The sequence below is a fragment of the Nerophis lumbriciformis genome, linkage group LG21 (assembly GCF_033978685.3).
Source record: "Nerophis lumbriciformis linkage group LG21, RoL_Nlum_v2.1, whole genome shotgun sequence".
In the NCBI taxonomy this organism is placed as follows: Eukaryota; Metazoa; Chordata; class Actinopteri; order Syngnathiformes; family Syngnathidae; genus Nerophis; species Nerophis lumbriciformis.
The window spans coordinates 18,224,833-18,239,805 of NC_084568.2; the positions used below are offsets into that span (position 1 = coordinate 18,224,833).

Sequence of the window (14,973 nt, forward strand, 5' to 3'; positions counted from 1 at the left end):
AAATTCTGTCCATAAAAGTTATGAACAGAATCGGTGACAAAGGGCAGCAATGGCGGAGTCCAACCCTCACTGGAAACGTGTCCGACCTACTGCCGGCAATGCGGACGAAGCTCTGACACCGATCGTACAGGGAGCGGACCGCCACAATCAGACAGTCCGATACCCCATACTCTCTGAGCACTCCCCACAGGACTTCCCGAGGAACACGGTCGAATGCCTTCTCCAAGTCCACAAAGCACATGTAGACTGGTTGGGCAAACTCCCATGCACCTTCAAGGACCCTGCCGAGAGTATAGAGCTGGTCCACAGTTCCAAGACCAGGACGAAAACCACACTGTTCCTCCTGAATCCGAGGTTCGACTATCCGGCGTAGCCTCCTCTCCAGTACACCTGAATAAACCTTACCGGGAAGGCTGAGGAGTGTGATCCCACGATAGTTGGAACACACCCTCCGGTTCCCCTTCTTAAAGAGAGGAACCACCATCCCGGTCTGCCAATCCAGAGGTACCGCCCCTGATGTCCACGCGATACTGCAGGGCCTTGTCAACCAAGACAACCCCACAGCATCCAGAGCCTTAAGGAACTCCGGGCGGATCTCATCTACCCCCGGGGCCTTGCCACCGAGGAACTTTTTAACTACCTCAGCAATCTCAGCCCCAGAAATAGGAGAGCCCACCACAGATTCCCTAGGCACTGCTTCCTCAAATATGATGCCTCCTACCAGGCATCATATTTGGAGGAAACCAGGCACCGCTCATCACCAGGCCAATACCATCCCTACAGTGAAGCATGGTGGTGGCAGCATCATGCTGTGGGGATGGTTTTCAGCAGCAGGAACTGGGAGACTAGTCAGGATAGAGGGAAAGATGAATGCAGCAATATACAGAGACATACTGGATGACAACCAACTAGGGATGTCAGATAATATCGGACATAAATGCTTTAAAATGTAATATCGGAAATGATCGGTATCGGTTTCATAAAGTAAAATGTATTACTTTTTAAAACGCCGCTGTGTACACAGACGTAGGGAGAAGTACAGAGCGCCAATAAACCTTAAAGGCACTGCCTTTACGTGCCGGCCCAGTCACATAATATCTACGGCTTTTCACACACACAAGTGAATGCAAGCATACTTGGTCAACAGCCATACAGGTCACACTGAGGGTGGCCGTATAAACAACTTTAACACTGTTACAAATATGCGCCACACTGTCAACCCACAACAAACAAGAATGACAAACACATTTCGGGAGAACATGCGCACCGTAACGCAACATAAACACAGCAGAACAAATACCCAGAACCCCTTGCAGCACTAACTCTTCCGGAACGCTACAATATACACCCCCGCCCCCACCTCAACCTCCTCATGCTCTCTCAGGGAGAGCATGTCCCAAATTCCAAGCTGCTGTTTTGAGGCATGTTAAAAAAAATAATGCACTTTGTGACTACAATAGTAAATAAGCAGTGCCATGTTGGCATTTTTTCCATGACTTGAGTTGATTTATTTTGGAAAAACTTGTTACATTGTTTAATGCATCCAGCGGGGCATCACAACAAAATTAGTTAATTCCACGACTGTATATATCGGTATCGGTTATTATCGGAATCGGTAATTAAGAGTTGGACAATATCGGAATATCGGATATCGGCAAAAAAGCCATTATCGGACATCTCTACAACTAACACTTCCCATCTAACCTGATGGAGCTTGAGAGGTGCTGCAAAGAGAAATGGGTGCCCAAAGATAAGTGTGCCAAGCTTATGGCATCGTATTCAAAACGACTCGAGGCTGTAATTGCTGCCAAAGTATTGAGCAAAGGGTCTGAATATTTTTTTGTTGTTGTTTTTTTTTAAACAAATATGCCTGAGTAAAAACCCAGGGACACAATTAAAGTGAATTTTGATACAATTGTTTTTTTGTTAAGAATAACAGAATTATAGAAAAAGGCATAACATTTCTGAAGGATTTATATTATATATCATGATAAAAAAAAAATCACATTTTCGGAAGAAGGGACATGCAACACATGCTATTTTTCCAGTGTTCAGTGTAGTTTGAATAATCTCTTAAATTGTATTTATTAAATCAGATGAATGTGAAGGACACTGCTCAAACTTACAATATTTCACATTCCATTTCATTTTGAGTTTTTAAAAATGAGTTTGCAGAATCAGTAAATAAGAGGCAAAATACCAAAGCCTCACAGAGAAATTAGTATGCATGGTTCCAGTCCAGCGGGGAGAAGGTCACTTCAACATGGCGGACCCTTTTTAGTCGACAGCAGGATGGGAGGAAGGTGAGGGTCTGTATATTTCACCTCAGCCCATTCTGAGCGCTGACAGTCCTGAAGTCGTGATAACCTTAAAGTCAGCAAAGATAAGAACGCGTAGCAACATTCCAAACGTGGGTGCATCCTCCTCGCCGTGCGTGGCGGCGACAGTAGGAGGAGTTAATCACCCTCGTCCGTGGCCTTTAGCTGCTCTCATTAGCAGTGAGCGGTGGAGCCCTCGCCCATCCATTAGCAACACTGCCGGTAATGACACTTCACCGGCCCGCCAGCCAAGAAATGCGATTACGACATCCTACAGTGGACGGGGTGGGGAAGATTGACTCGCTGTGGTGACCCCTGGCAGGGAAAAGCCCAAAGTGGATGAGAGAAGATGGAGAGGCGAGGGAATAAATAAAAGGAAGAAAGGGGATTATACGTGCTGTGGTCCAGAAAAAGCTGGAGGAAGAAGAGGCGAGGTGGAGAGGTGGATTTTATCTGGGGTTCACATCCGTTTGCTTTGTGCCGCAATATTGTCTTTCAAGCCTCTTAGTCTCCCACACTCTCCACTGTGTGGACAAAAGTATTGGGACACAAGCATCGGCGCCGATCTACATTTCTGCCAGTGGGTGCTCGGCAAACTTGCCAACCCTCACGGATTTTCCGGGATACTCCCGAAATTCAGCGCCTCTCCGAAAACCTCCCGGGACAAATTTACACCTGAAAATCTCCCGAAATTCAGGCGGACCTGAGTGACGTGTCGACAGCCTGTTTTCACGTCCGCTTTCCCACAATATAAACAGCGTACCTGCCCAATGACGTTATAACTGTAGAATGATCGAGGGCGAGTTCTTGGTTTTTCATGTGGGTTTATTGTTAGGCAGTTTCACTAACGTCCTCCCAGCGCGTCAACAACACACAACAACAGCAGTCACGTTTTCATCTACCGTAAAGCAGTTAGTCTGCCGTAAACAGCAATGTTGTGACACTCTTAAACAGGACAATACTGCCATCTACTGTACATGCATATGTGACAATAACATCTAGGGCTTTTAGAGAGTGCAGTGCACAACTGCGCACACAACAAGGAGACGAAGCAGAATGCATCATCAGAGAGGGTGTTCAGCATGGTTAGAAAAATAGTGACAGAGAATAGAACAAGGATGGACAATTCAACCCTTAACTCAACAATGAGTAGATGAGTGTTATGTGTGTGTATATGTGTAAATAAATTAACACTGAAATTCAAGTATTTCTCTTATTTATATATATATATATATATATATATATATATATATATATATATATATATATATATATGTATATATATATGTATATACAATAAAATAAAATAAAAATATATAGCTAGAATTCACTGAAAGTCAAGTATTTCTTATATATATATATATATATATGAAATACTTGACTCCTCCCCTCTTAACCAAGCACCCAACCACGCCCCCCCCCCGCCCCCACCCCCCAAAATCGGAGGTCTCAAGGTTGGCAAGTTGTGTATTACCAATATTTTGGTACCGGGGTACTTTTCTAAATAAAGGGGATCACAAAAAATGTCATCATTGGCTTTATTTTAACAAAAAAAATCTTAGGGTACATTAAACATATGTTTCTCATTGCAAGTTTGTCCTTAAATAAAATAGTGAACATTAGGGGTGTGGGAAAAAATCGATTCGAATTCAAATCGCCATTCTCACGTTGTACGATTCAGTATCGATTCTCATTTTTCAAAAATCTATTTTATTTTTTAATTTTTTTTTAAAAAAATTTTTATTTTTTTTATTATTATTTTTGTTTTATTATTAATCAATCCAACAAAACAATACACAGCAATAAAGTTAAAGTTAAAGTACCAATGATTGTCACACACACACTAGGTGTGGCGAAATTATTCTCTGCATTTGACCCATCACCCTTGATCACCCCCTGAGAGGTGAGGGGAGCAGTGGGCAGCAGCGGTGGCCGCGCCCGGGAATCATTTTTGGTACCATAACAATGCAATCCAGTTCCAAAACCAAACCCGACCCAGCAACACTCAGAACTGCAATAAACAGAGCAATTGAGAGGAGACACAAACACGACACAGAACAAACCAAAAGGAGGGAAACAAAAATGAATATCATCAACAACAGTATCAATATTAGTTACAATTTCAACATAGCAGTGATTAAAAATCCCTCATTGACATTATCATTAGACATTTATAAAAAAAAAAAGAACAATAGTGTCACAGAGGCTTACACTTGCATCGCATCTCATAAGCTTGACAACACACTGTGTCCAATATTTTCACAAAGATAAAATAAGTCATATTTTTGGTTCATTTAATAGTTAAAACAAATTTACATTATTGCAATCAGTTGATAAAACATTGTCCTTTACAATTAAAAAAGTTTTTACAAAAATCTACTACTCTGCTTGCATGTCAGCAGACTGGGGTAGATCCTGCTGAAATCCTATGTATTGAATAAATAGAGAATCCTTTTGAATCAGAAAAATATCATTTTTGAATCGAGAATCGCGTTGTATCGAAAAAATTGATTTATAATCGAATCGTGACCCCAAGAATCGATACTGAATCGAATCGTGGGACACCCAAAGATTCGCAGCCCTAGTGAACATACAAGACAACTTGTCTTTTAGTAGTAAGTAAACAAACAAAGACTCCTAATTTAGCTGCTGACATCAATCAATCAATCAATATGCAGTAACATATTGTGTCATTTTCCATTCTATTATTTTGTCAAAATTATTAAGGACAAGTGGTAGAAAAGGAATTATTAATCTACTTGTTCATTTACTACTGATTTTCTGTTTCAACATGTTCTATCTACACTTCTGTTAAAATGTAATAATCACTTATTCTTCTGTTGTTTGATATATTACATTAGTTTTGGATGATACCACAAATGTAGGTATCGATCTGATACCAAGTAGTAGTTTATAAACATAGTATAAAATTAAAAAAAAACGAAAGAAAATTTTGTGATGTTAAAAAATATCGATGTGATCATAGTAGTATGGACTAGATACGCTATTGTACGTGGTAACATTACAGTGGATGTTAGGTGTAGATCCACCAATGGCGTTTGTTTATATTGTAGCGTCCCGGAAGAGTTGGTGCTGCAGGGAATTCTGGGAATTTGTTCTGTAGTGTTTATGTTGTGTTGCGGTGCAAATATTCTCCAAAAATGTGTTTGTCGTTGTTGTATAGTGTGGTTTCACTATATGGCACATATTTATGACAGTGTTGGCATTGTTCATACTGCCACCCTTAGTGTGACATGTATGGCTGTTGAGTAAGTATGCGCTTCATTCGCTCGTGTGCAGTGTGTGTAAAGTCAAGATAATTGTGTCGTTAGTTCATTCTCGGGCACAATGAAATCTTGGTTAGGCTTCAGTAATTATAGACTATATGATTTGTAACTTTTTGTACGGACCAAACTTGCAAACCAAATTAACAACGACAAGATTGATTTTTCAAAAAATACTTTAATGATTGAAAGTTGCCATCAATCCCACGTGGCCCGAGCACCCACGGGATCGGCGCTTATGGCCACAAGCCCATTACACCCCAAATTTCCCCTTTAACGCTTCTCGTGTTTGGAGGCACAACCTCTCGGTCAGGGGTGTCCAAAATGCGGCTCGGGCAGTAGGAAGGGGATTCATATGGCCTCATCCGTCGCGGTCAACCTGACACATGAAACGTGACGAATTAGAGAGATGCACTATCCACGTTAGCCGCCAGACAACAGTAGAGTGTTTGGTGTCTTAAAATTGGTTTTGTGACCATTCTAACTAAGTTGCAATGTAGAGTGGCGCTTCCTATCATTTTCGGCAGACTGCATTGCAAAATGTTTAACCCCCACCTTTCTCTCACACGAGATCCACACAGAATGGGGCCAAACAAATCCCTTCCATACTGTATAACGGGCCTGGACAATTATTTTGACTCGGGGGGCCAAATTTGAAGAAAAAAATGTGTCTGTGGGCCGGTATATCTATTTTTAGGAACACTAATACAAAACCTCACAATAATGTCTGATTGGATGCTAAAAACGTTATGACGGACCACCTTAAAAAACGGAATGGAATTTTCCTGTTTTTTTTTCTGAATGAGACACATTTAGCTGTGTTTTCATAGCATCTTCGCTGTACTAATTGTGATTTTGATTGTATTTTTTTTTACTTACTAATTTTGATTTGTACAACACTTTGGGGCAATAGTGATTGCTTTCAAATTGTGCTATTAGGGCTGGGCGATAAAACAATATCAATATTACACAATTTTTTTAATGCATTTTATTAGTAGATTTTTTTAAGAACTAAAATGTCCAAAAATATGGCAATTTGCAATAATTTAATCTCTAAATTAAGTGTATGTTACTGTAAATTGAAAAACAGTACTACTGTTTTCATGGTAAAAAAAAAAAAAAAAAAAAAAAAAAAAAAAAGGCAGCTCAGTTGCCAGAATTTTATTGTAAAATTAGCTTTTTTTTTATTTTTACTGTAAATAAAAAAACTTGCAATTTTACAGTAAAATTTTGGCACCTGTACTGTCAGTTTGTTTGTTTGTTTGTTTTTTACCGCAAATCAACAACTGTAGATTTTTCGGTGTATTACTGTAAATGCCAAAACGGCACCACAGTTTATTACAGTAAAAAAACAGTACTGTTTCTTTCATTTAGAGAAAAATGCTGGAAAAACCACAGTAAATTTCACAATTTTACCATGAAATCTATTGCTACTTTTACATTACACAATTTGATGGATTAATTGTGTCATGTCTGTTGGTCATGTTTTTGTTTAGTTATGTTCTGCTTGGTTTTTGGACACTTTTTAGTTCCTGCTTTCACTCCCTTGCCTTGTCACCATGACTACACATTAGTTTCACCTGTCTCATGTTTTGCACTCGCGCACCTGTCACAAATCATGTCTGTATCATTTAAGCCCATTGTTGCCAGGAAGTCAGCCTGGCGACATTACCTCTGCTCACTTCATGCCATGCTACTTCTGATACTCATGCCTGTTCATAGTTATGCTTCTTGCCATGCCACGTTTTTTCATGTCACAGTTAACGAGTTTTGCTTCATGTTCATAGTTTCTGCCTTTGTGCAAATTTTTGTTTCATTAGCCACGTTTTTGTACTTCCGCCTTGTGCGCGCCTTTTGTTCCTTTTTTATAGTAATAATAAAACATGTCCTTACCTTCACGCCTTGCCCGCTCCAACTTTACTTGCATCTCGGGAAAACAAAACCCTCACAGTCCACGTCGTTATGACAAGTTGCTTCAAAATCATTATTATTAGTATGTATTTATATTTAAAAAAAATGTTTGAATGTTTGATAATATATTTTTGCATCATTAGACAATATTTAAGTTGACATAATTTGTGGTTACATGGAGTACATACATTTTTCTCTCCCAAAAGGGTAAGAAAGAATCCATTTAGTACGAAAAGTTAGAATACTTTATTGATACATATTATTTCCAGGCTTTCGAGGGCCAAATAAAATGAAGTGGCGGGCCACATCTGGCCCACGGGCCTTGAGTTTGACACATGTGCTGTATGCTGTTGTTTTCAAGACTAAATTCAATAATGTTGTAGCGTTGATGGTAAAGTGGAAAATACTACAACACATGTTGCCATAAACACACCCATTTTTCATAGAAAAGACCCCACTTTTATGTCGACAGAAGCGGTCGACTATATTTGTCGATGTAACTTTTTATTATTAAGTAAACAGTTTGTCAACATCAACGTGAGCGACCTTAAGGGGTTCCACATAGTGCTGTTTGATATTACGATGTATCGTAGTATGACATAAAAATGTCAATCGCATGACATAACTATATTGTTTATGTCATCATTTTAATGTATGAGCAACACTGCTACCTTGTAGGAGCATTTTTAGGAGCTTTTAGAACTTTACGACGATAGCCGGCTGGAGTACGGATGTCAACAATGTAGCAGAGAAGGAAAGCGCAATAGAAGCTAAACCAGGGGTTGGAAACCCAAAATGTTGTATTACACCAAAAATTTTAAACATTTAAAAGCCTTATATAAGTATAAAATGAAGGTAAAACAATATGTAAGTGTATATATTAGCTGTATTAGCCTACTATCAAAATGACTGTGTCGCAGGCTGACACAAATGTTCGTTCACAGAAATGTTGAAATGTGATATTTATTCTACACATTTTTACAACATTGGAAAACATTAGTAAAACAGAGGCTTTTGGGAGGGTGAGATAACTCCTGGAAATTACTGACTTTTAATGGCCAAAGGTATAGATGTGTGTGTACAAGTTAAAGGAAACGGCGGGCTGTCTTCTTCGAAAGGATTTATTTTAATCTATGCAAGCTAGGTAATGTTTGCTGTGGTCTGGAACAACATGGCACACAAACAACGGAAATGCAGCCAATATTACATACAGATAATGTGTCATGAGACATGCAAATATAAATTAAATACACAGAGGACAAAAGTAAAGGAAATTAAATGAGCTCAAATATACCTACAAACGAGGCATAATGATGCAATATGTACATACAGCTAGCCTAAATAGCATGTTAGCATCAATTAGCTTGCAGTCATGCACTGACCAAATTTGCCTGATTAGCACTCCAACAAGTCAACAACGTCAACAAAGCTGACATTTGTGCATTCACGCACAGCATAAAAAGTTTGGTGGACAACATGAGATAAAGACGGAGTGGCATAAAACGCGTCATTCTATGGCAGCGTCGGAGAAAGTTATACATGTAAACAAACTGTCGTCGTAGTCTACACAACTACGACGAGTTCAAGAACAGCTGAAATTAGTTGGACAACACGGCGCTTGAAGTGAAGCATAAACACAAACATATTCAACAGTGGGCTTTCTAACAGTTAGGAATGTTTTTGTCATGTTTGTCCTCCTACAGAAACCATATTAAAACAAAAAATATATTTTTTCTCCCATCTCTTTCCATTTTTATACATTTTTGAAAAAGCTCCAGGGGGAGCCACTAGCGTGGCGCTCAAGAGCCGCATGATTGGCGTCTCCCGAGCTAAACCAACAAAGCACGAAAGAGGAATTTATGCCAAATTGCAGAAAGAGGAACTCCTTTGAATTAAAAAAGTTAGTCACTCATCTGTAAAACAGGCCGCCAACAAGTCGTTGCTAGTAACTTGAACATGTATTTTCTTTTGTATCACTCGAAGTCGCGGCATGAATAACCGGACACAGACAGTGTTAAAATGCGACACAATACTAACGTTACTTTAAAATCGCGACTTAATGTTAACTATTTTCCATGTCAACAAAGCAAGAAGAAGGTACTCAAATTTACAGGTTAGGTTCCACTTTTCAAAATGTGCTAGCTCAATGCTAATTTGCATTGAATTTGCCTGATTAGCATTTGCGATTTTACGTGATGATTTCAACACCTCCAACTTTCGTAAATAAAACTACAATGAAGATGCTAAATACTTAATTTATTATTTATTACTGTTTTTATTAATATATACTTGCTGGAATCTGAATCCAAATTTTGTTACGTACATGTGCAAATGTGTACGACAAATAAAGCTCCCTGAATTCTTGAACAATCGAACAGCTGGTGTGTAAGTAAGTACAACACTTACAGTGTAAACACTTTGTAGGGCCCAACAAAAGAAAAAATCGGAACATTCAACTGAATGGCGTAACCACGTTCTGGTTAAAGAAGTCTATACACTACTGCCATCTAATGTCTTGGAATTATAACTGCATGCCAAGTCTATATAATACAGCACAGTAAAGTACTTGCAAATGAGACACAAAAGTGTAAGAAAACATGCTAACTGGACAGCATAGCTCAGTTTTAAATGTTAGATTAAAAAAAAGTTGTTGTTTTTTCCTTTTTAAACAATTAACATTTATTAACACATTTGAACTCACAAAAAATACCGTTAATGGGCACCGTTGCACCGGAAAACTCACAATCTCACCAAGTATATATAGTATTTCTAATTTCTAGTCAAAATATCGAAACAAACTTAATACAAGTCACAATCCCCTGAAAAGTATTTTTTCAGTGAGACATAAGAACTTTTGAGACACAAAACTTCCCAACACTAGTAAGTATAGCTAATAATAAGTTTTAATTGCTCATTTTCAAAATCATCTACGAGTTTTTAAAGCTTCAATACAATATCTTATTTTCAAAAAATTTTACCATTTGACAGATTTTTTTTTTGCTCATTACAAGCAAAAAATAAGTTGTATTTTTTAAGAGGGGCATTGTTTCCAGTGTGGTATCAATTGGTATCAATTTGAAAAGGTACCCATCCCTGGTCTCATAGAGTATATCTTTATCGGGATATCTATTTTGTCCATATTGCACAGCACTACTTCCACTGTAGTCCTCCATACATCAATCAAAAAGAGGCGTATACATGCACACACGCACACACACACACACACACACACACACACACATTATTGTATTTTTTTACCATCTTGGGACCTCCGAAAAATGCCTACCTCTTTAGGACCACCCTTTCTAGATATATAAAGATTTGTATTTACAACATTAATCATATATACCTACTATGCAAATATAAAAAAGATTTCACAAGAATTTTGGCAGTATTATAATAAAAGTTCGCAATTTTATGAAAAGAGTCGTCATTTTACTCGACAAAAGACACAATTCTTTAAGAAAATTTAAGGTTTTGGCAATATTATAATAATAATCGGAATTTTGCTTGGCAAAATGATGACAAAAGTCATAATTTTACTCAAAAAGTGTCACTATTTTACAAGAACAACAAAAAAAAGGGCAATATTGTGATAAAAGTCAGCATTTTACAAGACAAATGTCATCATTTTGCATTAAAAAGTATTAATTTTACGAGAAAATATTGCAATATTTCAGAAACAGAAAGAATGGGATAAATTGTTGCCAATTTTATAAGAAAAAAGTCGACACGTTGTGAGAAAAAGACTGCTTTTAGTTATTTAATTTTTTTTTTTTAATTTTTTGTTGGTAATTGGTTTTTAATCTTCATTATTTACTCCAAGTTATTACAGTATGTCTCTATATACATTTTTTTTTTTTTTTTTTTATCTATTTCGGCCAAAGGGGGTGCATTTCAATTTCTTACAAACACTTGTTATTTCATGTGTTGACCAGAGCACTTTGAAAAACCCCTCTTTTTTGGGACCACCCTAATTTTGATAGATTTCACCACCAGGGGTGCAAATGAGACAATCTCTATTAGATGTGATGGTTTTCCGTATTGGGACCATGATTAACTTGTCCACCGGTCCGCATATGGAAGGTACTTTTCCTTGTTGATGTCTCAAGAAGGGTAGAAATACAAGAACAAACACACACACACACACACACACACACACACATGGGCCCTACTCAGTATTGAGACCTCATTCATATTTCATGTGCAAGCCCCTCACGTGTCCCATCTGCACAATGTCCATCATCACGGTGCGAGCTAACAGCCAGTTTAAAGGGCACGGGGAAACGCGACTAAAGGAATCCACACCACAGGCGAGGAGCGCTCGCTTTCTTCTCTTTCATTCCTTTTCCTCCATTTTTTGCTCAGTCGTGGCCCCTGCACATTTGCCTGCCTGTGAAGTCTCCATGGAACAGCGGGACTTCTTTTCTTCCTCCTCCTTCCTTCCTGGGTTTACCTCACATGCTCCTCTCTTAACGCTGCACTGATACTCTTGTGGCGCCCTCCGGAGGACGCTGCAAGCAATGGAAACAATTCCGCTTTCAAAATCATTTGTAATGTTTGTATCTTCTTGTGTGTTTCAGTACATGACTGCCGCAGCGCCTATGCAAGGGACCTACATCCCCCAGTACACTCCTGTGCCTCCGACGGCCGTCCCTGTCGAAGTAAGACACCTTGTGCTCCTGATCAATAATCCACTGACTCTTTCCCCAAAAAACACTTCATTACTCTTGACAGCGCAATCACTTCCCCTCACGTGTTGTTCGCCACAGTAAACCACAGGTGTGCAAGTCCCTCAACCACTGGTGTCAAACTCAAGGCAGGGAGGGGCCAGATCTGGCCCACCACATCAAATTAATGTGACCTGCCAGTTCATTTTGCAGCCCTTTGATGAAGGACTATACAAGTAAACATTGATTGATTGATTGATTGATTTTAGTGTGACTTGCCACATTAGTGTGGCTCGTCCCGTAATTTTAATGTGGCATGCTACATAATTCAAATGTGGCATTTTAACAAGGCCCCTCACATCATTTTAAGTGGCCCTCCATGTCATTTTATTGAGGCCCAACACGTCATTTTAGGTCCATTAAGTCATTTAAATTGGCCCACTACATTATCATGTGGCCCAACACTTCATTCAAAGTACTCCCCCAGGGATCAATAAAGTACTTTCTATTCTATTATACTCTATTCTATTTATGTGGCCCACTACATCATTTTATGTGGCCAACTACGCCATTTTCAGCGACCCACCACATTATTTACGTGGCCCACCACATTATTTATGTGGCCCACCACGCCATTTATGTGGCTCACCACGTCATTTATGTGACCCACCACATCATTTATGTGGCTCACTACGTCATTTATGTGGCCCACCACATCATTAAGTGGCCCATCACATCATCTATGTGGCCCACCACGTCATATATGTGGCCCACCACATCATTTATGTGGTCCACTACGCCATTTTCAGCGGCCCACCACATTATTTATGTGGCCCACCACATTATTTATGTGGCCCACCACATCATTTATGTGGCCGACCACTTCATTTAAGTGGTCCACCACGCCATTTATGTGGCTCACCACATCATTTATGTGGCCCACCGCTTCATTTATGTTGCCCACTACGGCATTTAAAGTGGCCCACCACGTTATTTATGTGGCCCACAATGTCATTTACGTGGCCCACCACGCCATTTATGTGGCCCACCACGTCATTTATGTGACCCACCACATCATTTATGTGGCTCACTATGTCATTTATGTGGCCCACCACGTCATTAAGTGGCCCATCACATCATCTATGTGGCCCACCACGTCATATATGTGGCCCACCACATCATTTATGTGGTCCACTACGTCATTTATGTGACCCACCACATCATTTATGTGGTCCACCACGTCATTTATGTGACCCACCACTTCATTTATGTGGCTCACTACGTCATTTACGTGGCCCACCACATCATTAAGTGGCCCATCACATCATCTATGTGGCCCACCACGTCATATATGTGGCCCACCACATCATTTATGTGGTCCACTACGTCATGTATGTGGCCCACCACATCATTAAGTGGCCCATCACATCATATATGTGGCCCACTGTCATTTAAGTGGCCCACAATGTCATTTAAGTGGATCCCCACATTATTTACGTGGCCCACAATGTCATTTATGTTGCCCACTACGTCATTTATGTTGCCCACTACGTCATTTAAGTGGATCACCACATTATTTATGTGGCCCACCACGTCATTTAAGTGGATCACCGCATTATTTATGTGGCCCACCACATCATTTAAGTGGATCACCACATTATTTATGTGGCCCACCACATCATTTAAGTGGATCACCACATTATTTATGTGGCCCACCACATCATTTAAGTGGATCACCACATTATTTATGTGGCCCACCACGTCATTTAAGTGGATCACCACATTATTTACGTGGTCCACAATGTCATTTATGTGGCCTGCCATTTCATTTTGCAGCCCTTTGAGACATTTGGGATTAAGGGCTATACAACTAAACTTTGATTGATTGATTGATTGTAATGTACCCTGTCACATCAAGTGGCCGACTACATTGTTTAAATTGGCCCACCACATTATTTATGTGGCCCAAAATGTCATTTAAGTGGCCCACCAGGTCATTATGTGGCCCACCACTTCATTTATGTGGCCCACTACGTCATTACGTGGCTCACCACATCATTTATGTGGCCCACTACATCATTTTAAGTGGCCCACTTCGTCATTTATGTGGCCCACCACGTCATTTAAGTGGCCCACTACGTCATTTAAATTGGGCCACCACATTATTTACGTGGTCCACAATGTCATTTATTTGGCCTGCCAATTCATTTTGCAGCCCTTTGATACATTTGAGATTAAGGGCTATACAAGTAAACTTTGATTCAGATTGATTGATTGATTTTAATGTGCCCCGTACTGTCATTTTATTGTGGCATGCTACATAATTCAAATGTGGCACGTCACATCATTTGAATAAGGCCCCTCACATGATTTTAAGTGGCCCTCCACATCATTTTGTTGAGGCCCGCCACATCATTTTATGTGGTCCACCACATTATTATGTGGCCCGGGGTCTCCTCCCAGTGGGACGTTCAACGAGGACCTCCCGATGGAGACGCTCGTGAGGCATCCGCACGAGATGCCCGAACCACTGGCTCCTTTCCAAGCGAAGGAGCAGCGGCCCTACTCCGAGTCTCTCCCTGGTGACTGAACTTCTCACCCTATCTCTAAAGGAGATGCCAGCCACCCTTCTGAGGAAACTCATTTTGGCCGCTTGTATCCGCGATCTTATTCTTTCGGTCATGACCCACACTTCATGACCATAGGTGAGAGTAGGAATGTAGATATGAGAGCTGAGCCAGAAGGCACAGCTCTCGTTTCGTCACAACAGTGCGGCTGAGGGACTGCAAT

The 14,973-nt window shown here is 39.9% G+C and overlaps 1 protein-coding gene across 3 annotated transcripts in view; it reads left to right on the forward strand.

Moving 5' to 3' along the window:
- Positions 1-14,973, forward strand: part of rbms3 (RNA binding motif, single stranded interacting protein) — a 750,312-nt gene that overhangs the window by 710,305 nt on the left and 25,034 nt on the right. For all 3 annotated transcript variants that reach the window (XM_061982784.2, XM_061982785.2, XM_061982783.2), the window contains exon 12: positions 12,097-12,177. In XM_061982784.2, coding sequence (XP_061838768.1) covers positions 12,097-12,177 — 81 coding nt within the window. The remainder of the gene's footprint in view (positions 1-12,096; positions 12,178-14,973) is intronic.